The sequence below is a fragment of the Aquarana catesbeiana genome, linkage group LG11 (assembly GCF_042186555.1).
Source record: "Aquarana catesbeiana isolate 2022-GZ linkage group LG11, ASM4218655v1, whole genome shotgun sequence".
NCBI classification, from domain to species: domain Eukaryota; kingdom Metazoa; phylum Chordata; class Amphibia; order Anura; family Ranidae; genus Aquarana; species Aquarana catesbeiana.
In genome coordinates this window covers 210,909,220-210,933,305 of record NC_133334.1, presented here as the reverse complement: position 1 = coordinate 210,933,305, position 24,086 = coordinate 210,909,220, and the positions used below count along the sequence as shown (strand labels likewise).

The 24,086-nt window shown below is 42.1% G+C and overlaps 1 protein-coding gene across 1 annotated transcript in view; it reads right to left on the bottom strand.

Annotated features, from left to right (window-relative positions):
- Nucleotides 1-24,086, bottom strand: part of DPP3 (dipeptidyl peptidase 3) — a 122,238-nt gene that overhangs the window by 19,527 nt on the left and 78,625 nt on the right. Inside the window, 6 exon segments of the mRNA XM_073605244.1 lie at nt 2,916-3,095; nt 4,994-5,114; nt 7,952-8,076; nt 16,312-16,374; nt 23,060-23,124; nt 23,127-23,151. Of these exon segments, the coding sequence (XP_073461345.1) occupies nt 2,916-3,095; nt 4,994-5,114; nt 7,952-8,076; nt 16,312-16,374; nt 23,060-23,124; nt 23,127-23,151 (579 nt within the window).

Below are 24,086 nucleotides of genomic sequence, written 5' to 3'. Positions count from 1 at the left end.
AGAAAAACACCATAGCTGGAAAATATTTGAACGTGTTGACGCTTAATTGAATTCATCACTGGTGTCCCAAGCACATAGCTAACGTGCCCTACCCATATAAACAGACATCATCCCCTGGCGGCACACATTCCTGTTACGTCAAACCTGGAACTAGGTAGGGAATGGTATAACAGCCTGTCAATAGAATTCCTAAAAGTTAAAAACACTATCAACCCATTTATATGTATGCTTGTTGGTAACAGATGGTAACAGGGTACTCCAATAATTGTGCACAGACAGAAAAAGATGACCCTATAGGTCCCAGAATTTAGATTACAGGCCCTTCTGGAGATTACATGTCCTTCTGGGGATACTGAGTATGGGCTGAAGTCACCTATTTATCAGAACGGTGTGACTTTAAGGAGACATGTTGAACTGCGTAAAAACTAGGCCCAATGTGAGGCAAAACCTCTCTTACTCGCAAACTCAAGCAACTGGTACTGATGAGGTGGCCAGAGGTGACCAAGCCCCAGCAAGTGGGACGCTGAATGAGAATGGATGATCCATGTGGTGCTTTAGAAGCAGTAGCAACAGCAGGATAGTGCTTCCTCTAGGTGGAATGGAAGGAGAAAGAGCAAGGAGTGCCCGCAACACTTCACTACACTGATAATATAATTTGCTCAGACCTATAAGCCTTTAATCTTACCATGATAAAACCAGTAGTGGTGCATAAGCCCAACCAGCCCTGCTCCCAAAGTGAGTCTTCAGAGGCTGGGTCACACCAGTGGCTGTGTTAAGGTTCTGGACCCGAATAGTGCTCTGCTGCGAACCAAGACAGTACAAAAAGGTATACAACCCCTGGCAAAAATTATGGAATCACCAGTCCCTGAGGATGTTCCTTCAGTTGTTTATTGTTGTAGAAAAAAAGCAGATCACAGACATGGCCAAAAACTAAAGGCATTTCAAATGGCAACTTTCTGGAAATCAAGAAAAATAATTGTGGTGGCCAGTAACAGTTAGATTTATAGAACAAGCACAGGGAATAAATTATGGAATCACTCGATTCTGAGGAAAAAATTATGGAATCACCCTGTAAATTTTCATTACTAACACCAGCATCAGATTAAATCTGCTTGTTAGTATGTAGGTAAAGAGGGTAAATCATCACGCAGTGTTGCACAAGATTTTGGTTGTTCACAGTCGGCTGGACCAACATGGACCAAATACAAACAACATGGGAAGGTGGTTAAAGGCAAGCATACTGGTAGACCAAGGAAGACATCAAAGCGTCAAGACAGAAAACGTAAAGCAATATGCCTTGAAAACAGAAAATGTACAACAAAACAAATGAGGAACAAATGGGAGGAAACTGGAGTCAACATCTGTGACCGAACTGTAAGAAACCGCCTAAAGTAAATGGGATTTACATACAGAAAAACTAAAAGAAAGCCATCTCTAATATCTAAACACAAAAAAACAAGGTTACAATGGGCTAAGGAAAGGCAATCGTGGACTGTGGATGATTGGATGAAAGTCATATTCAGTGATGAATCTCAAATCTGCATTGGGCAAGGTGATGATGCTGGAACTTTTGTTTGGTGCTGTTCCAATGAGATTTATGCAGACGACTGTCTGAAGAAACCATGCAAATTTCCACAGTCAATTATGATATTGGGCTGCATGTCAGGTAAAGGCACTGGGGAGATGGCTGTCAGTAAATCTTCAATAAATGCACAGGTTTACATTGAAATTTTGGACACTTTTCTTATCCCATCTATTGAAAGGATGTTTGGGGATGATGAAATCATTTATCAAGATGATAATGCATCTTGCCATAGAGCAAAAACTGTGAAAAAATTCCTTGAAGAAAGACACATAAGGTCAACGTCATGGCCTGCAAACAGTCCGGATCTCAATCCAATTGAAAATCTGTGGTGGAAGTTAAAGAAAATGGTCCATGACAAGGCTCCAACCTGCAAAGATGATTTGGCAACAGCAATCAGAGAAGGCTGGAGCCAGATTGATGAAGAGTACTGTTTATCACTCATTAAGTCAATGCCACAGAGACTGCAAGCAGTTATAAAAGCCAGAGGTGGTGCAACAAAGTACTAGTGATGTGTTGGATTGTTATTTTGTTTGTTTGTTTTTCATGATTCCATAATTTATTCCCTGTGCTTGTTCTATAAATCTAACTGTTACTGGCCACCACAATTATTTTTCTTGATTTCTTTTAGTGTTTCTTAAAGCCAGAAAGTTGCCATTTGAAATGCCTTTAGTTTTTGGCCATGTCTGTGATCTGCTTTTTTTCTACAACAATAAACAACTGAAGGAACATCCTCAGGGACTGGTGATTCTATAATTTTTGCCAGGGGTTGTACAGCATGCCAAAAGGCAGCGCCCAGTGTCTGAAGGTCACATTTCAGGCTAGCTCTGCAATCTTCCAGGGTTCTGGGTATGACCTCCAAAGTTGTTGCTAAGGGCACACTAATCCGGATATACGCTGTGAAAGACCATGAAGGTCTTCATGGAAGTCCCCAAAGAAAAAAAAAAAAAAAAAAAAAACTGTAGATTTAAAAAGATTAAAAATGATTTCTGAATTCTATTATGTTTAAAATTTGGTGTACATCTACTTTACAAAATATTTATTGTAAGAACAGCAAACACAAGACAGTTTTGCTGCCCACAGAAATTAAATAATAGCATATCCGTGGAATTTCCCTGAACTCACTTGTTAATTGCTGACAGGGAAACAACTGTTCAAGGAGGTTAGAAATCTGCCCTAGTATTCAGTGTTCTGTCCTGACATCAACAGTGTCTGCCAGCAGGGCTGGTCTCGTCTCCATCTCAACTGAGGAATGTTAGGCGGAACATTTCTCTATGATTTTGGGCACTCTTACAGTTATTCTTCTTCATACTGTGATAATATATACACACACCTGCAAACGCTGCAAAAATTTCTGGATTGCTGGTCGGCCCACACTCATAATCTTGCTTCTGTCCAGTGTCACCTGTGCATCTGGTCGTCCATCAACCCCAACTTTCTGGGTGAGAGTGACAAAATTTTCACCAGCTTCTAAGAGGACACGAAGAATGACAAATCGAGCCTGCATGTGAGCCTGGAAAAGTTAAACAAGCTGTGACACATATAATTTTCCAGATAGACAAAGTTACCAGCAGTAGTGCTTGATTTAAGATGTGTACAGTAATGACCTTAAATCTAGCAATGTCACCCTTCCAGAAAAATTAATTACCATACAACTCCTATTTTCACTGAAAAACAAGGACCTCTTTACAAAAGGATAAGAACACCAACCTCTCCCTATTTTATATTTGCTTCATTTCTGAATTCAGACATGAAAGACTAGTAGAAACAAGAGGATCTAGAGGAACTAACTGATCCAGTACAATAATTGCACTCTTGTCAATGCTGCTGCAACCTTCTGTTGGTATTTTGATTGCTGGCATCTTTGCTCTATGGCCATTGGTTGGCAACACATAATTTAATTCCTGCACATGGACCTTGGAGTTACATCATCCAGGCACGTGGTTCCATTCTTGGCAGCTCATAGAAGCCAGGAGTACATACTGCTTTGTGCATAAACAGTTTTTTTGTACTTATCGTCAAAATCTTTTTCTGTACTTTAAATGAAGGACACAACATAGATCTTGAAGATCTATTTATACAGTGAAAACAATGCAGCTAGGTTCCTTGTGGTAACATGGATGAATCAGTCTCATCATTGAAGTCCCACTGGTTTAAGAAAGAGGCGGTCCACCCTAAAATGCATAACCAAGCCCCCACGCACATGACGTCACTTCCAGAGCAAAGTTCGTTCCACCACCAGCCAACTTCTGGTCGCCCTTTGCTCTCCAATGCTTCCACTGACATCTACAGGAACCTAGCTGCTTTGGAACCCAGCCTGTCCTTCCTGTTTACGGAGGTGCTGAGAGTCCTGCTGTAAGATTCATCCCCTACGGCTATGTTTACACTTACATGCCTGTTATCACCAAGTGTATTGTGTAAGTTGCTAATTGTCTACTTAAGTTTATTGTTTTTAATAGCCACTACACTCAGATGCGCTCTCTGCTGTCCATATCTGTTACACTCAGGATTCTGCTAGTGAGATGTTTATTTATAACTTCTGGGTCAGGGCATATACGGATGTATCTGGTGACCTGGCAGAAACTGTGGATACAGTTGCATTGGTCAGTGTTTTTCTGTATATTGAAGTGCACAGTTTGTCATCCCCCGGCAGATACTGTGGTATCTAAGAAGTTTGCATATGTGCTTGAATAGTCCATTGTTAGTTTGATTAATGGGTGAAACAAATTGTAATTGATTGTATTTTAAGTAAAAATAAATCTTGCCTTTACAAAGTTATACTTGCCTGCTCTGTGCAATTGCGGTGTAAGCCGTCTCCGTCGGGGGAAGACAGTGATTATTGCTAGTGGCTATAGCAGCTGATAGCGATAATGGCAGATACAATCCGGCAGGCTGGTTGTACCCAAGTTGATCAATCAACTTGGTACATTCAGCCTGCCGATACACTGTTTGAATCTCTGATTCTCTGGTTCCTGCTGAACAGGCCGAGATTCAAACAGTCTATGGCCAGCCTTAGTCTACAGAAAAGTTTTAAGGAAAGTGGGACTTGGCTATGTTGTCTGGATCATAAAACTAGTTTAAAAAAAATTACAATTTTCCAGTGACCCGTTTGCAGACAGCTCATCGGGGATTTTAGAAGGCTTCAGAGCAAAGCTGTAGCTTTTTGCTCATCAGTCTGGCCATCTCCTGGCTTCACAAAGACTGCAGAAAAAGTGAAAAAGAAATGGGAAAGAATGCTTTATAAAATTAACAGGTGTCTAGCTGATTAGAACCAGACTATCCAAAAATATGCATAATTGGAGTGAGTCTATTAAGATGCCCCCTTTTATTTTAAGATGGGCAAATATTACAAGCTGCCTGTGACTTTTCTGTGCTCCATTATGTGTTTTTTTCCAGTAAGAATGTATTTACCTGTCTCCAACGCCCAGTCTCTGGTGTGTAGTATTCCAGTCCCATCAATCCAGCCCGCACCATGTTAAGCCAGTTAACATACAGAACATCTTTTGCCTCCTGAGATTCATGGCCGAATATCCTGTGGTTTACACAAACGAGACTGTTAACAGATGGGTCTGTAGCTCTTCTCCAAGTGTGCCAGTTTATCGTATATTGACATTACAGGGTTGTTTACTAAAACTGGAGAGTGAAAAATCTGGTGCAGCTGTGTATGGTAGCCAATCCACTTCTAACTTCAGCTTGTTTAATCGAGCTTTGACAAAAAAAAAAAAAAAAAATGGAAGCGTATTGGTTTCTATGCAGAGCCGCACCAGATTTTGCACTCTGCAGTTTTAGTAATTCAACCTCTATATGTCCATTAAAGCATGCTTTGAGCAAGTAAGCATTTGGGATTTTGCAGTAAGCACTGGCCAGAAAGGGATCACTGATGCAGTTGGTCACCCTGAACATGTAGTGCAATGTATACAAATCAAGAATCCCCTTTTATGCAAAAGTTTGCTAGAAGAATACATACGGTGCTGAGCAGTGTGCAGAGAGTTTTAGGGCACTTGAACTTTTGGGCTGGTTTGCCTGGCACCACATGTACGCATGCACTCTATATAGCAGCTTTGTGGTGTATGATTCAGATCTGGGCAGTTTCAGTACTGAATGTGCAGGTGATCGTGTGTGGAACAAGTTTACTAGCAATGCAAGCATGAATATGTTCTGCACAATAGAACTATTGTTGGTTGTGAGCAAACACCTTGCATATGGGTCTTTATTAAAGATGCCTATAAACATTACACACCAACAATACTTCTAAATACATATAAAGTGCAGATAATTATTGCGCTAACCTATAGGAAGAAAATGGTGAGCAGCTACATAAGAATGTGACAAAAATTTGTAAAGTTAAGATATGTGAAAATGTAGCGCTAATGGTGAAAAAACAGTGATGATAAAAACTGTGCAATACTCAATTAGATAACGTTCTGAGTCCCAACTGTGTGTGAATAAGAGAACAAAAAATAAGTCCCAGGTGGGTCAATCCAAACAGAAGGCGAGATTCACCCCGGCCAAATAGTTGTTCTCATAGGGGAGAATGATATGTACAACAGACGAAATGTGACATCCATAGAAAGATAAGATTGGTTACTCTTACCAGAACATGTGGACCTGGATGTCAGCGACACCAGGTCAATCAGGCATTGATATCCAGATCAGTGGATCCACAGGAACGATCCAAGTGGTCCAGATCCACAGATCCAGAAAAAGTAAAATGTGATCACAAGTAAAAGCCCTTGGTTTCACTGCTCCCCATATTGCTTTTACCTGTGATCACATTTTACTCTGTATGCTGGTTTTTATGAATAAAAAAAACAACCTTTTTTGACCTGCACCATTGGAAGCCCCCTTCTTTTCTTTGCATACCTTCTGGTATGCGAGTTTGTTTGGCCCTTCCAATCGGTCACCAACGGCTCAGTGGTTGTCGTTACCATCAAGAGATCGCTGGACCCCCTGGACCTCTTGGATTGCTCCTTTGGATCTGTGGATCTGGACCCCTTGGATCGTTCCTGTGGATCCGCTGATCTGGGTATCCATGCCTGATTGACCTGGTGTCGCTGACATCCAGGTCCACATGGTTCTGGTAAGAGTAATCAATCTTATCTTTCTTTGGATGTCACACTTCGGATGTTGTACATATCATTCACCTGCTCCCCTATGAGAACAACTATTTGGCCGGGGTGAATCTCGCCTTCTGTTTGGATTGACCCAACATGTTTAAATATATAAGGGGTCCATATAGTGAACTTGGTGTTGAGTTATTCACTTTACGGTCAACACAGAGGACAAGGGGGCACTCTTTACGACTGGAGGAAAAGAGATTTCATCTCCAAATACGGAAAGGTTTCTTCACAGTAAGAGCTGTGAAAATGTGGAATAGACTCCCTCCAGAGGTGGTTCTGGCCATCTCAGTCGATTGCTTTAAGAAAGGCCTGGATACTTTCCTAAATGTATATAATATAACTGGGTACTGACATTTATAGGTAAAGTTGATCCAGGGATAATCCGATTGCCTCTCTGGGATCAGGAAGGAATTTTTTCCCCTGCTGTAGCAAATTGGAGCATGCTCTGCTGGGGTTTTTTGCCTTCCTCTGGATCAACTGTGGGTATAGTATTGGGTATATTGTTTTTTTGTTTTTTTATGGTTGGACTGGATGGACTTGTGTCTTTTTTCAACCTGACTAACTATGTAACTATGTAACTATGTAACTATGTAACTATGACCCACCTGGGACTTATTTTTTGTTCTCTTATTCACACACAGTTGGGACTCAGAACGTTATCTATTTGAGTATTGCACAGTTTTTTATCATCACTGTTTTTTCACCGTTAGCGCTACATTTTCACATATCTTAACTTCTAAATACATAAGTTTATTGTATTCATAAAAACAATACAATTTCTGGTCTATTTCAACCAACATAATTATTTTGTTACATACAAATAGGATACACAATTTTCTTTTCATAAACTTGTTTCACAGCTATTGTATTTCACCTCATCCTGCCAGAGCCACCTTGAATTGAAATTTTGAGTTCCAACAAGAATAGAGAATCCAAGTGATATTGAGCAGGGTGTGGTGGAATTCAATAGCTGTAAAACAGGTTTATAAAATAAAAAATATGTATCCCATTTGTATGTAAAAAAAATATTATGTTGGTTAAAATAGGCCAGAAATGTTCATTTTTTTGTATACACTAAACTTATATATTTTAGGATTATTTTTGGTGCAAAATGTTTGGAGGCACCTTTACATGGTTATTTGTCGTGAGCATGAAAGCAAGCTAAAGCTTTATCACGTGCAAGCAGTATATCAATGCTGTTGGAGTAGGGGTCACATTTAACATTCACTGTAGTGGTCCACTTTCTTACCGCAGCACCTCTTCGTTGACACACAGATAAAGGCCAACACACTCTGCTCTACATTCCTCATAGCTAGAGGCAATTGTTGAGAATTTGCCATCCCAAGTTTCACCTGGTTTATACCAACTCTTCACCTGAAGGTAGAAACACAATATTAGGGACACAAAATAGGATATATAAATTAAAGTGGTTGTAAAGGCTAACAATTTTTTACCTTAATGCATTCTTTGCATTAAAGGTAGAAAAACTTTAGGTGCTGCTTCCCACCTTCCCCGACCTAAAAACTCACCTGAGCCCAATCTGGGTTCAGCACTGTGCCCAAGAGAAGCTGATCTGCGCTCTCCCTCCTCAATGGACTCAGTGAGAGCAGTGGGAGCCACTGGTTTCTGCTGCTGTCAAATCCAGTGATGGGGGAGCAGGACCAAGCCGCATTGTGTGTGGAACAGGACTAACTGCACTCCTGTGACCCACAGGAGAAATAGGGCCAAAAGAGCTTTACTTCTGGCCCTACTTCTGCTTTAATCAGGAAAGGAGGAACCTGGCCCTTGATCCCATAGGCCTGAAAAATTAGCTGACGACTTCACCTAGAAAAAGTGGATTTAGAAGCGGCCTGACCCTTAAGAAAACCTTCAGGCAGAACAAATGGAATCAGACTGTCAAAGCTGTAGGCTTCAGATTTTGGCGAACAGCCCAAACATCCAAAGTATGAAGCACCTTCTATTTTGAAAGCTTAGGAGTAGGACAAAAGTACAGCAACACAATGTTCCGATTCAGGTGAAATGAAGAAACCACCTTAGGCAATAAAGAGTGCAAACGCCTCAACACCACCTTATCCTGGTGAAGAACCAGAAAAGCTTCCTGGCCAAGCCTGAGATTTGTCCCTTCCCTCAAAGCCAATGACATCTCCAGATCAGACTGGAGAAAAGCTAGAATCCTCCCCTACAGCCAACTGTTGAGGATGGAGCTTAAGAATTTCACACCAAGTGAAATAAACCTTCCAAGCAAGTTGGTACACCCTTTTGGGGGGTTGAGCTCTAAGAAGGGTAGGAATCACATTATCTGAAACGCCCCTGCCTTTTAGGACCAAGGGTTCAGCAGCCATACTGTCAAAGCCAGTGACCGTAAAGCAAGATGGAATATCAGACCCTGAAACAGCAGGTCAACTGCCAAGTTATTGATGATGTTTGCATTCCACTGTCTTCTTGGCCAGGCTAGTGAAATCAGGATCATTTGAACACCACCCCCCTTTATCCTATGTAGCAGGTGAAGGAGTTGAAGTGGAAGAAAGACATAGATCTGAAATAAAATGATCCCAGGAGTCACCAGTGCATTCACTTCAATGGATAGAGGATACCTGGTGCAGGACACAGGCTTACTTAGTTTGTTTATTATTGTTGATTAACACCCACTGCCCCCCAGTGCAGATAAAATCTCTTTGAATACCTTCAGGAGAAGAGCCTATTTTCCCGGAGTCAGCTGTCAATGGCTAAGAAAATCCACCCACCAATCTTCCACACCAGTGGACAGCAGAGATGGATAGAATGTGAGGTCCTGATCAAGACAAAATTAGGCCTGTTTCTTCCTGAGCAGTACAACTTCTTGTCCCTCCTTGGTAGCTTATGTAGGCCATTGCCGTAGCACTGTCTAAATGCACCCTTACAGGGAGACCCTGCAGACAGACAAACCAGTGCCAGCCGAATCACCTGAAGTTCCCGGATGTTGATCAGCAACTTCCTCTGGTCCTCTGACAACCACGTTCTCTGAACCGGGTAGTTTCCCTAGGACACCTCCCCAGCCTGACGAGCTAATGTCTGTCATCAAGATTTTCCACTTCATTGGAAGGAAGAATTTCCCTGCATCCAACATCTGTGTTGCTATCCTCTGGTCTTGAGAGTTAGATGCATCGGCTGAGCCAGATTTAGCAAATTATGTATTTCTTGGTTTTATTTTAGCCCGTGCTTCCTGTAGAGCAATTCTACCTCCAACAACTCCCCCAGTACTCCTTTATCGTCAATGCACCCCCCAGTACGCCTCTACTTCCAACGCCTCCCCCAGTACACCTCTACCCCCCAACGCCTCCCCCAGTACACCTCTACCTCCAACGCCTCCCCCAGTACACCTCTACCTCCAACGCCTCCCCCAGTATGCCTCTACCTCCAACGCCTCCCCCAGTACGCCTCTACCTCCAACGCCTTCCCCAGTACGCCTCTACCTCCAACGCCTCCCCCAGTATGCCTCTACCTCCAACGCCTCCCCCAGTACGCCTCTACCTCCAACACCTCCCCCAGTACGCCTCTACCTCCAACACCTCCCCCAGTACGCCTCTACCCCCCAACGCTTCCCCAGTACACCTCTACCTCAAACTCCTCCCCCTCGAACGCCTCCACCTCCAAAGCCTCCTCCAGTACACCTCTACCTCCAACACCTCCCCTAGTACACTCTACCTCCAACACCTCCCCCAAGTACACTCTACCTCCAACACCTCCCCTAGTACACTCTACCTCCAACACCTCCCCCAAGTACACCTCTACCTCCAACAACTCCCCAGTACACCTCTACCTCCAACAACTCCCCAGTACACCTCTACCTCCAACAACTCCCCAGTACACCTCTACCTCCAACGCCTCCCCCCCAGCACACCTCTACCTCCAACACCTCCCCCCCAGCACACCTCTACCTCCAACACCTCCCCCCCAGTACACCTCTACCTCCAACACCTCCCCCCCAGTACAACTCCACCGCCAACACCACCCCCCAGTACACCTCTAATTCCTCTTCCCAGCATATCTCTGCCTCCAATGCCCCCCCCATCTGTGCTTTTAATGACCCCCCCCAGCACACCATCTTCTGACCTCCCCTCTCCAGAACACCTATGCCTCCAAATCCCCCCCCTCCCCCAATCCAGCACATCTATGCTTTCAATATTCACCCCAATCCATCATACTTATGCCTCCAATCCCCCCCCCCCCCCCCATTAATCATACCTATGCCTCCAATTCCACCACCCCTCCTCAAGCACACCAGAACACATCTTGTTTAATCCCCCATTGTACCAATGCCTCCAGCACACTGTCATATATATCATTTTGCAGCCACGGGGGTCAGTGATCACTGTGCACACTGAGGGCAGACCGAGACGGTTTGAGCCTGTCCACTTAGGACCTCCCCAGATGAGCAGCAGAAGGGAGTCAGAGGGGCGGTCCCAGGCAGCTCTTTAAAGCCTATTGTGTGCCTGGGCGGGGATGTGCAGGAGGGAGGCGGAGAGGGGCGGTCCCAGGCGGCTCTTGAATGTATATTGAAGTGCACGGTCTGCGTGCCTGAGTGGGGATGTGCAGCAGAACAGAGATAGAGGGGCGGGCTGTTCATGCCTACTGAACAGCACTCTGCAAGCCTGGGTGTGGAAGAGAGGCAGGAGGTGGAGAGGAGCAGTCCTAGGCTGCTGACTGTATGTATTGAAATGGCCGCGCTGTGAGCCTGTGCGTGGCGGGGCACTGGCTATACATTCCTGGGACAGCACAGTCCTGTCATTACTCTCCCTCCTCATTTGTTTACTCGCCAAATGTGAGTAGGCGAGTGAAAATTTTGAGGGCTGACTTAAAGTGTTGGTTACCTTACATTGCATGCTAGCTGCTAGCCCCTCTTGTATCCAGCTATAACATGCAGTGTAAGTTTTTGTGGAAAACGAAGCGTCTAAATACCATTTTTACAGATATCTTCAGGCCGGTCACGTGACTCCCATTCGCTCTCCTACTCCAATCCAGGGCTACAGCGGGAGTAGCCGAGACCTTCCGCTGACGTCAGCCGGGAGGTCATGTGACTGCTGTGTTGGCTACTCAGCTTCTCCCACTGTAGCCCTTAGATGGGAGCGGAGAGTGGCCGGGAGTCACGTGACTGGCCTGAAGATATTTGCAAAAATGGTATTTAGATGCTTTGTTTTCCACAAACACTTACACTGCAGGTTATAGCTAGATACAAAAGAGGGGCTGGCTGTACATTTTTTAAAAGTTTAAATTACTATTAATAAATGGCAGGAGGGGAGGGGGCGGCTCACAAACATACATACAGGAGCTGACAGGCAGGGAGGGGAGGGGGGAGAGGACCAAAGGATGATGGAGGAGAGCTACGGATGACAGAGGCAGGTAAACTGACCACAGTGTCAGGGCTCAGCAGCAATGATAAACTGTGGTCAGTTTACAGGGGGGAGGGCATAGCCAGGCAGGATCAGCCAAGTATTTCAGGTGATACAGGGGAACAAATTACAAAGCACAAGCACTGTGCTGTACAACATGTTTAAAGCAACAGGATTATTATTATTATTTTTTTTTTTAGGGTAACAAACACTTTAAGCCAGAGAATCCTTTCTATGTGGACAGACAGTGCTTAATCATGAAAGCTGCCTTATGGAATCCTCCAAGGCTTTTACTGAGAAGCTGAGAGTTCTTTTCCAGTAGCTGCCAAATGGCAGGATCTTCCAGATCAGATTCTCTGGAACGAAGTATCTACTTTGCCCAAACCTTAAAATGACAGGTACACTCCTACAGCAACCATTGCAGGCTGCAGAGCAGCTTTTGTATGCGGGATCTGGGTACAATCATTCTTGGCCTGCTGGTTGTAGTGACCAAACCAGATAGGGCCACCACTGCCCAGTTGAGTGTAACAAACAGGTTTGAAGATGTAGGCACAAGGTTCCGAAAAAAGAGATCTTCAGAGAGAGACGCAGGGAAGCATCCATCACCTTCAGACATAGGCGGAGCTGGTAGGGGTTATGCCTGGGAAGTGACTATTGCCTTTTTTTCTGGCCAGTGTCCATTTGCCTGAAGGTGGCAGCATAACCCATAGTAATGATCAATAACTCTACTGGCCTGTGGTGTATGATTAAGAAAAAATGGTTTAAAGTAGAGAACAAAGCTGTAATGTATGGCTGTTGAATTGAAACAAGTGTTCTGCTGGAAATGAGGCCATGGACTGCCGCTATTTAATTTTTTTAACTTATTAAAAGTGAGAGAACTGAAAGACTAAAGCCAGGCAAACAGTTAAATATACAGAGGAAATGCGCACTGTGTAAATTTGCTGTTTGAGCTGCCAAATGATTTGTAATTTTTGTTGCGTTATACACAACACACACACACCTGTTTACTAATAAGATCCCTCTGCTATTTGGGTCAACTTCCAATACAGAGGTGATCATACGGATTCACTGGTCAATAAGGAGACTGGCAGCAGAAAGGTGACATAGGAAGCTGAATTGCTGAAATTGGAAGACAAATAAACTAATTAGGAACTACACGTGTTGGCTGGGTAGTGTGGGAAAATTGTGTAAATAGCAGCATTGGTTGTACAGAATTACAAAATCTTTAGTACTTTAAACAGTAAACATACGCAGGGAAATCTGCATTTTTGATGCCACCCACTTCCTTGTGGATTCAGATTGGCCCACCCTGTTTCACTTGAAGTCCTCAAAGGACAGATTCTTCCTTCTGCTCTGGAAGGCCTTCCAACTACACCACTTTCTCCTTCTCTGCCACGTCTCACTGAATTTGCCGTAGGCTCACTGATTTCAAAATTATGTGCATTGGGGAGGGCACGCTTAGGCATTCTTGATCACCTATTTACTCCTCCCTGATCATGCCACACTCTGATGACCATCCTTCCTTTGTTGATACATGGGAACGTGACCTGAATATCACCCTGTCTTCAGACCAACGCCATAAAATATATCTTCTCACGTTTAAATCATTGATTTGTACCAAAATACAAGAAAGCATTGCAAAATAATTACTAGGTTGTATAGGTCACCATCTCTGCTTCATAAGTGTAGGTCCTCCATTCCAGAGTACTGTTGGAGATGTAGAGTCGCTAATGGAACCCTACTATATATTTTTTGGGACTGCCCCAACTCGCAGCTTTTTGGGATGGGGTACAAAAAAAATAGCAAATGATTTACACACTTCCCGCTACCCAAAGATCCAGCTATTTTCCTCCTTCATCACAACTCCATCCCAATAAAAACCATACTGGAAATTGATTCTATCTATTCCTGAGTGCTGGAAATCAGAATCTACACGATCTAAATGTCGCTTCAGTGGGTCACGAACATTAGGAGAATGGAAAAGCTGACTCACTCAAAAGGACACACAGGAAACCTTGTTCAAAAACAAAGAAAAATCTGGTTGGCCGCACAGCCAATAAAATCTCCTTTATTAAATGATTCTTCATGTAAAAACACATCAGAAAACATGATGGGAAATACAGCAACTCCAACCATAGCTCTGACTAAGCACTAATGGAGCGTGAAACGCGTTAGCTGGAGTTGCCGTATTTCTTATGTTTTGTGGAAGTGTTTTTACATGATGAATCATTAAATAGATGTGAATTTATTGGATGTGCGGACTACCATATTTTTTTGTTACATGAAGATTGTTGCAGATAGGGCCAGAACCTGCTACTGTGTGCGTGATGGTGTAAGAGGGTACTAACCTGAAGCCATGTTTTGCTTCCTAAGCCTTGTTGAAAACTTGGCAGCTCTGGCATATGTTTCTATTCTCGGAGGAGGGCAAAGGGTTGATGGCTGGAGTGAAGTAAAGGAGCAGCACCTGGGTGGAAGCTTGCTAAGATTTCATATTGCAGTTATCAGTCTGCATGGGGTCCCTGGTGCCCCCCCCCCTTTATTTATTTATTATTTATTTTCCTCTTCCATCTATTTTTTTTTTTTTTTTTTACACAGTATTCCCCAGTTATCTCCTTTCCTATTTTCCAACTTTAACAAAAAAAATGTGATGGCCGAACAAGAAGGGCGGTAAGGCAACAGTTTTTGCACTTTGATGATAACTAACGATACAGCTTGACACTTGTATGATTACCATTTTTTTTGTAATCTCATTCAAGTCTATAAATAAAGAATTAAAAAAAAAGTAAACATACAATATATAATCCCCTCTAGAAAGGATCTTCTATATGGGGTCTGCTTCAAAAGTCTGACAATTTGGGTGACTAGATCTTTTGTATGCCACAATTATCAGGAGCACAGACAAATACATCAAAATTTAAGCATGTATTGGTATCTACTGCAAGAGGCATTTCCTTGCCTTGGCAGAATAATCAGTCACCACTGTGGTCCTACATCATCTTTTCAGCAGCTGATCCTTTGCCCATGTTATGTTTCATGCAGAGCACAGAAGTCACATACAATCTCTGTTTGCCCTAAAAAGACACACAATTTTACTCATTTCTCCTACTAGGTTTTTCCATTAACAATAAAGCGGACTTTTAATCCGCTTATGTGCTTTCTCTGGCTCCCACCCCCAACTCTCATCAACATGCCAATTAAAGTGGGTATAAAACCGATTCATTAACTTTGAGCTGGGCCCATATATCAGACGTGTTTTCTTATCTCTCTTCAAAGCACTATGTCCGGTAGCTGCCTCCTGCTCCGTTCTTCTGCTATTAGCATGAGAACTTTTGACAAGTTCTGTCAACTGAGATAAAACCAGGCTGAAATTTGTGTAGGGGAAGTTGCTATAAATAGATTAGCAGAGAGCTAAATTATTCACGGATCAGCACCGAGAGTCTCTGCCTTTTTAGAATGGGGGTGTGTGCCTTTCCTCCAATCAGCTGTCTTGGCTGTGTGCGCAGACTTCACACTCAGCACTGAACAGGAAGAGAAAATCTCTAACATGATGTGAACTGTCTAAAGAATATATAAAGCTGAAGGTAGCAGATATACATGTAAAACTTATGTAGGGAGATTTGTTTCATCTGTGTATTATCTGGGGCTGTTCACTTGACTGGGTATATGTGAGGGTTTACATCCACTTTAAAGTTTTAAATAAAACATACCTTACTTTAGACCTAGTGACATTACTGGATCTTTGTGGTTTTCTAAACAATGCAGGCAGATCTTAGCTGGTGGGAAAGGGGGGGGGGGGGGGGGGGGTGTGCTGCAAATAGTTTTCTGAAAACAGTACCCTTCCATTGTACACCTTTCAAGAGCTCTGAGCCCTGATGCAAACAGTGAGTTAGCTATTGGAAGGAATTATACAAATATAAAAAAGCCTTGAAGTGCAGATGTCAATCCTAAACCATATGTGATATTGAGCCTGCAATAAAACCCAATAAATGGGATGGGCCAGGGACAGTAAGGCTGGGGAGGAAAGAGCTAGACACTGTTGGACGTCCACCAGCCCATAAACAAGTTGGGCCATATTCCACTTTCTGCAGTGAAATCCCAATTTCAGTACAGGAGATGAACCTGTACAACTGTGTAAGACTCGAGGCAAGCCTGGAGATAAGCTGTAACATTCACACAAACTAAAATTCAACTGCATTTAACATTTAAAAAAAAAAACACGTCTCTCAAATGTTATACTCACCAATTCCCCTGTTTCTGGGTTGATAACATGGTCTTTATCAAAGTTGAATCCTCCTTTCGCATCCTGCAAAATATCAAGCCTAAAAATTAACTCTGATTGCTCGCATTTGGTTTGTTAAATATACTATTTAGCAGAGTGAACAAATATCTGTGCTAACTACAAAGAACAAGGAAAGCAGCCAGCATAGTTTGTTGATTCAAACACAAATGTAAAAACCTTAAATGCAGCACTAAAGTGAAACGAATTAATAAAAATATATGTGATAGTCCATAGAGGAGCAATATGGGATAAAGATGACGTAGAGCCTCCACCAAACTTCAGTGTGCAAAGGAAAGGCACACCACACCCACGTGCTATCAATCTGCTTACCAGAAAGATATGAAAAACAAGCGATGTAATCATATGATGCAAGAGGTTTAATAGTGGATCCGAATGGCACACTTGATAATTGGCAGGCAGGTCATTGAAATATCTAGGTCATCAAATATCAAAGGGACATCAGGGCTTATGGGAAGCAAGCTTTTGGCCCTTAAGAAGCCTTGGGTACAGAAGGCTTGCCATGCTACATATTCCACGTTTTCTAGAGGGGTTTCGATATTGGATTAGTAGATCCTTACCCTGCACGGTGGAAGATGTATTCTCTGACCCCCAGGGTGAATATGTTTTGCTTGTGTTTCTTCTGTCCAATGTCGGAACCCTTAACTGATTTGGTGGAGGCTCTACGTCATCTTTATCCCATATTGATCCTCTATGGACTATCACATATATTTTTATTAATTTATTAATTAGTTTCACTTTAGCGCTGCATTTAAAATATACCATTTAGCCCTGGTTCACACTGGAGCATTTTGACATGTGATTTGACATGTCAAATCGGCATCAATGGCACTGTCCTAATCGGTGCAACGCCACATCTGCGGTGCTGCACCGATTTCAAAAAGTAGTTTCTGTACTACTTTTTGTGATTTCGGGCTGCGATTTACATTGACATCTGTGCAGAAACCTTCATTCCCGCAGCTCAGTGTGAACCTGGGCTAAGAGAGTGCTCCTAATCTCAGCTAGTTAACTGTATAGAAGACACCTGGGAGCCAGAAATCTAGCTGATTGATAGGGGATCAAATACTTATTTCAAAATGCAAATCAATTTATAACTTTTTTGAAACGTGTTTTCTGGATATTATTGTTGTTATTCTGTCTTTCACTGTTAAAATAAACCTACCATTAAAATTATAGATTGATCATTTCTTTGTCAGTGAGCAAATGTACAAAATCAGCAGGGGAGCAAATACTTTTTTCCCCTCACTGTATAAAAATACAGTGTAGCACTAGAAACATTAAAAATATATTGTACTGTAACCATAACAAAATGTGTAATTTGTGCAACATTATTCACTGTAATATAGAAGTGGAAAAAAAGCCAATTAGGTTTATTTAAAAATGGTGGTACATCAAAATTCAATGAGTACATAAAATTGAAAAAGCAATATAAGAAGCATGCATAGCGGACCCAGGGTAGGTGGAGATAGTCTCCGCTTTTGGCAGAAATTGGTTTGACCTGCACCATATGGAGCCTTTTCCCTTCTTTTCCATCTCTGCCCCGGCTGGTTGAGCCTCCTTTACACATTGTGACACTCCGAAGGTCAGCACTTTGAGTGGAGATTCGGTGTTACTACTGGTGAACCACAAGGTTCCAGGTACTGTGCAAGGATTGTCATCACTGAAGTCCGGGTGTATCCTGCTGGGGTGATCTCTTTTCTTTTCTGATCTACACTGTAATGCCCCGTACACACTGTCGGATTTTCCAACGGAAAATGTGCGATCGGAGCGTGTTGTCGGAAACTCCGACCGTGTGTGGGCTCCATCTGACTTTTTCCATCGGATTTTCCGACACACAAAGTTTGAGAGCAGGCTATAAAATTTTCCGACAACAAAATCCATTGTCGGAATTTCCGATCGTGTGTACACAAATCCGACGCACAAAGTGCCACGCATGCTCAGAATAAATAAAGAGATGAAAGCTATTGGCTACTGCCCCGTTTATAGTCCCGACACGTGTTTTACGTCACCACGTTCAGAATGATCGGATTTTCTGACAACTTTGTGTGACCGTGTGTATGCAGGACAAGTTTGAGCCAACATCCGTCGGAAAAAAATCCATGGATTTTGTTGTCGGAATGTCCGAACAATGTCCGACCGTGTGTACGGGGCATAAGGCATTCGGCCCACACAAGCTCGATTGACCCACTACCGTTGGCAAGTGGGTCCACCACATCTGGTAAGAGTATCCACCCATTGTCTCATGACAGAGGATCTTGTCTCTCATCCACACTGTTTTATTGTCAACCACTTGTTGCACACCGTCACTTTTGAGTGAAGAATCACCATCGTATGCTTATGGACATTTAAGTATTACTTCATTTGTTTTTTTTCCACTTATTCATTACAGTGAATACTGTTGCACAGATTACACATTTTGTTATGGTTTCAGTACACTATATTTTTAATGTTTCTAGCGCTACACTGTATTTTTATATTCTGTTTGGACTTTGTTTGAGTGTTAGCTGCTTTTTTTCACTATTTATCGGTTTAGCGCAGTAATTTCCAACCAAACTTTCCCTCACTGTAAAGCCATATTAAACCTGCCTGACCAAGTATAAAATATACGATTCTAGGAATCAGTACATTTTGGCCTATAAAAGGGGAAAAATCTACCTCAGAACTGCCAGGGTAGGTGTCCCCTTAGGCCTCATGCACACTGGTTTCTTGTAAACGCTGTTTCTTCTGACAGGAGAGAATCAGCATTTTAAACTCACCTAAGCTGTGTTTTTTCAAACCAGTTTAGGCGAGTTTAGCAGTGTTTGGATGTCTATTTATTTAACTAGCCAAAATTCTAATTTATTCTGGCCACTGAAATAAACGCTGATATGCTAAACGCACCTAGCGTTTAACAACGTTTACTCGTGTTTAGCAGCGTTCTTTGTGGTCAAAATTCCATCTCCTGAATGTAATTTTAGGGGATTCAGAAAACATCTTCTAAACTCCCCTGCTACTAAAATGCTAAAAACGTCCATGTGTGTATGGACACATAGGATAACATTAAGGGAGTTCAGGGGCAGAAAAAAAAAAAAAACCTAAACTCAGAAAAATGTGAGTTTAACAGCAGGCCTTAGGAACACTAGAGATAATAGTGCGAAAAAAGAACTAGAGCAGAAAACTATTTTTATAAACAAATCCTATGAATGCTTCCGAAAGTACAATATCCTAATAAGGTAAAGAGTACTGTTAAGTAATATAGAGATCTGTCTGCAGATTCTATAAAGGTGGTAAAGGAAAATTAGGGATGGATGTTTCCTTCTAAGGAGGAAGGTAAAACCCTCAGAAGGAGGACTTATGGTTGAGGTGAAGAGCATCCGATTTAGGGATCTGAAAATTGTCTGCTTTATAGAAACAGACTAGAATTGTATTGTTCCCAGGGTGAAGAAAGAGATAATCTCCACTTTTGGCAGAAATCTGTCATTTTAGCGGGAGGTCTGAAAGAAAAAACTAGATAGATGTATTACCCAATTCGGATTCTACAACTAAAAAGGGGAATCGCAATGTATGGAAGAAAATATGATGGAATTTTCCAGATTTATCCCAGAGATCCTCTCAGGATAGCAATTGGGAGGATTCTGATACACAAAAGGAAGGCCAGCAAGTCTTTCAAAGCAAGGTAGGACACAGTCTCTTTTCAGTGAAAATATCAAAGGAGAGTCACGAAATAGGAGGCAGCAGGGAGGACCAATAGTCCATGCCATGAGTAAGAAAAGCAAAGATTATAGGAACATACTGAAGAATCTGGTGTCACAACTGTTATTGAGTAATGGAAACTAGTATCTGTTGATGCTAGTGGATGACATCAGTACTCAGTTTTTCAAGCCTCAATCGTCACCATGCCAAGGAGGGGATGGTGGGAACATTTAAAAATGTGCAGCTGTGATACCTGTGAAATAGCTTCCAATTCTTCAGTCCATCCACCCTTAACCATCTCAATCTCACCCCCTTCTTGCTCAAGCCATTTTTCAGCTTTCAGCACTGTCACACTTTGAATGACAATTGCGCGGTCATACAACACTGTACCCAAATGACATTTTTATTATTTTTTCCCCGCAAATAGAGCTTTCTTTTGGTGGTATTTGATCACATCTGCGGTTTTTATTTTTTGCGCTATAAACAAAAGAAGAGGGTCAAGTTTGAAAAAAAAAAAAAAAAAAAAAAAAAAAAAAAAAAAAAAACACAATATTTTTTACTTTTTGTTATAATAAATATCCAATTTTTTTTTAACAATTTTTTACTGTATAAATGTGACTGGCAGGGAAGGGGTTAACACTGGGGGGTGATCGAGGGGTTAACTGTGTTCCTAGGGAATGTTTCTAACTGAAGGGGGAGGGGACTCACAAGGGGAGGAGACTGATTGGTGTTGCTCTATACTGAGAGCACACATCGGTCTCCTCTTCCGTCAGTATATCGCTTCCTAAGTCCTGGAACACGAGTCCAATGGATCTGGCTTGGGCCCTCAAGAACTAGACAACACCAGTCTTGGAGTACATCAGGACTAACTTTTTATTTGAGATCTCACACAAATATATACAGCAGGATGACTAAAACCTAACCTAATTAACATGAGCTAATTATCTAATCCTTTATGCAGCCTAGGTGACTAAGAGACATGACCTTTGGGTTTAAGACTTTACGTCTCCTAGCTCATTGACTATTCAATACACATTACCATCAACACAGGGTTAATTAGAACAAACAACAATGAGTTGAATACCCTTAGAACCTGTGGTAAGCCAGACTAGACTCATTTACATTAAACACATTATAGCAGACATCAGACAGGTGAGTGGAGCTGATATTGGCATCTCCTCGCAGTACGAGTCCCAACAGTATGACTCAGTCACTATTGCTAATATGGCAAATACAGGGTCCCCAGAGTCTGTGTCCTGGGGGACAAGGACCTGAAGCCAAAGTAACAACACCTCAAGGGTACCCCAAATGCCAGTGCCCATAATCTGTAGGCAAGAGGCTCACATTCAGTCCCCTCCAAAAGCCTCTGTCCCGGATGAGTCTGTCACATACAGTATATAGGATTATTGGAATTTCACATATTTCCTGTGTATACGTAGGTTTCCCTATATAATCGGACATGATATAATTTGTATTACATGTTTTAACACTCCACTTTTTATTGCACATAAATTTGGTCTCATAAATTTTAGTGCTGGAAGTTGATAGGTATTCCTACCCAAGCATGGTGACTTTTCTGTTGATTCAGACTCCAGGGAAAATCTGAAGTTGGACAGTACAGAGGGGGTTTGATATGGCTATAAATGCCGCCACATGGCTTTATTCACTAAATAAGTCACAGGGTAGGTTATGCCATAGCTCTATACTTTGAGAGCACCCTGCAGCTAGCAGTACACAGAGGTCTAGAAAGTGTTATAATGGTGGTCACATACCACACAAACCCACAAAATGACCAGTCCAGTGGGGTACAAGTAGGGGTTCCCAAGCTATGTTGAGAAAATACTCAAGTACTTCAACTGGAAGGCTTTGTTAACAAAGTAAAAAGTATAGGTAAAGACAAAACTTTTTTATTCAGTTTTGAAAAGAGTGGCAAGGGTTAAGAACCCCTGTCAGTTTTTTATGGTGGTCTGTGCCCCTGTTAGGGAGATCTCACTCTATTTTCCCTGTTTCTACTTTATCATCGAAAGTAAAAGAAAGTCACAAATTTTGTGTTGTCCTCAGAACAGTAATAGGAGGGGGAATCTTCCAATAGGGACACTAGTTCTGATGACAGCCAGTGATTCCTCACTTTGGAGGGAATTTCCTCTCATTTTCTGTTTTGGCTTTGGGACAGGAAGTGAAGGGAGTCCGAAGGCTGAAGGTCTCACTCAATCTAACCCCGCAATCTTCAGTCCAGCAGAGCTTATTGTGACTTCAACACTGCTGTTGAGGATACCCTGATTTGAATAACTGCTGTGAAGAGATTAGCTGAAGAAGCAACCAAAGAAAAATATCCATGGTGCAAAAAAAAAAAAAAAAAAAAAAAAGTCTTGTATGAAGAGAGGAATCATAAGAAAAATATCATTATTGTTTTCCACAGCAAAGTTGAGGAAAAGGCATTAAAACTTCTAGGACACTAGCAAAAACTTGGCATGACATGACAGTTGGAGGCAGGTTTTTTTTTGGTGTCCAAACCTCTTGTAAGCAACAGTATAACTCACACATTCAAAAAATGCTACAGTCCTGTGTCCCTCAATGTACTATAATCAAAAAAGACAAATTCATTTCTGTTATTGTTGTTGTGAACTCCCCTCACTCCCTGTGTGCAAAGATGTTGTCAGTAGGGCAGAAAGTGAGGGGAAATCTATTTAGTAGAGCCCCAGATAAAAGGAAGGGGTTAGCATTCTATCCAACATTAAGAAAAAATGGCTTGACGTGTGCTTTCCATTTGGTATACATTTATATATATAGGTGCACCAAAGCAGGCCATAACACGAAATACTTTAATACATTTGCAATACAAAGAAAACAGTGTAACATTATTTCAATGTAATAAACGGATTTCAATACGAATTACAAATATTAATTTAAGTATACTTTTATCAAATATTTTAGGGCGGCATATTGATAACAGGATTCAAGTACTAGATAAACATATGTGGTGTGTGAGACCATGAAGAATATGCCTATAGTCACATACCTGAACAAAAAGCTTCCCACTGCCATGACCGAGTAATTCATGCAGACCAACCTGAACTTCAAAGATGGTCCACGATACTTGATGAAAACATCCTGTAAAGAAAAAATACTCTGTCACTATCCCATTGCATTGCAGAAAAAGGATTGTGAAAGCAAAGAGCGGGGACTTGAAATGTATCAAGAGAATGTTTTTTCCTTAAAGCAGAGTTCCACCCTCTTTTGGGAGGTGGTCTTAAACGAAAGATCACCTCTCCAGCCTTCGTTTTTGGATATTTAAAACTTTTTTTTTCTTCTATAGTACCTTTTTTGGAAGTACTGAGTGTACTTTCGATCCAGCCGGGCCACAGCCGAGGATGCCACGTCCTCTCCTGCGGCGAACCCCCCCCCCCTCTGTATTCTGGGACCTGTGTGGTGGTCCCAGAAAACAAGCTGGCCATTCACAAAGCGATGCGCGTCTCTCGGGCATGCGCAGTCGGAAGCCGGCAGTGAAGCCGCAAGGCTCCACTGCCGGTTTCCCTTAGTTGGAATGGTTGACACCTGCACCCGATCCGATGGACAGATCGGCCTCAGGGGCCCGAAATCGTGGGCCTCCTGGACAGGTAAGTGTCCTTATTAAAAGTCAGCAGCTACAGTGTTTGTAGCAGCTGACTTTTATATTTTTTTTTTTGTGGCTGGAACACCACTTTAAACAGACAATACGAATATAACCAATAAAAAACATTGTTTATTGCTTGCATAGATACATTTAAAAGACATATAAAATATAATTAAAACATATAGTCAATCAGACTTCCTAAATCTCAATAGCCCCAAATTTTGAACTTCACACAGCACTCAAATCAACGCATTTTGCAATAATCACTTCTTGTGCTCAAGGTTAGGCTCTGTTATCTTTTTCAACAGGGGGTGGTGCTTACCTAACTATCTTTGACCTAATCAGGATACATCTTGCATAGATGATTTGGTATAATCCCTATTGGGATGAGAGAGAGGATGAGAGAGAGGGAGAGAGAGAGAGGGCGAGAGAG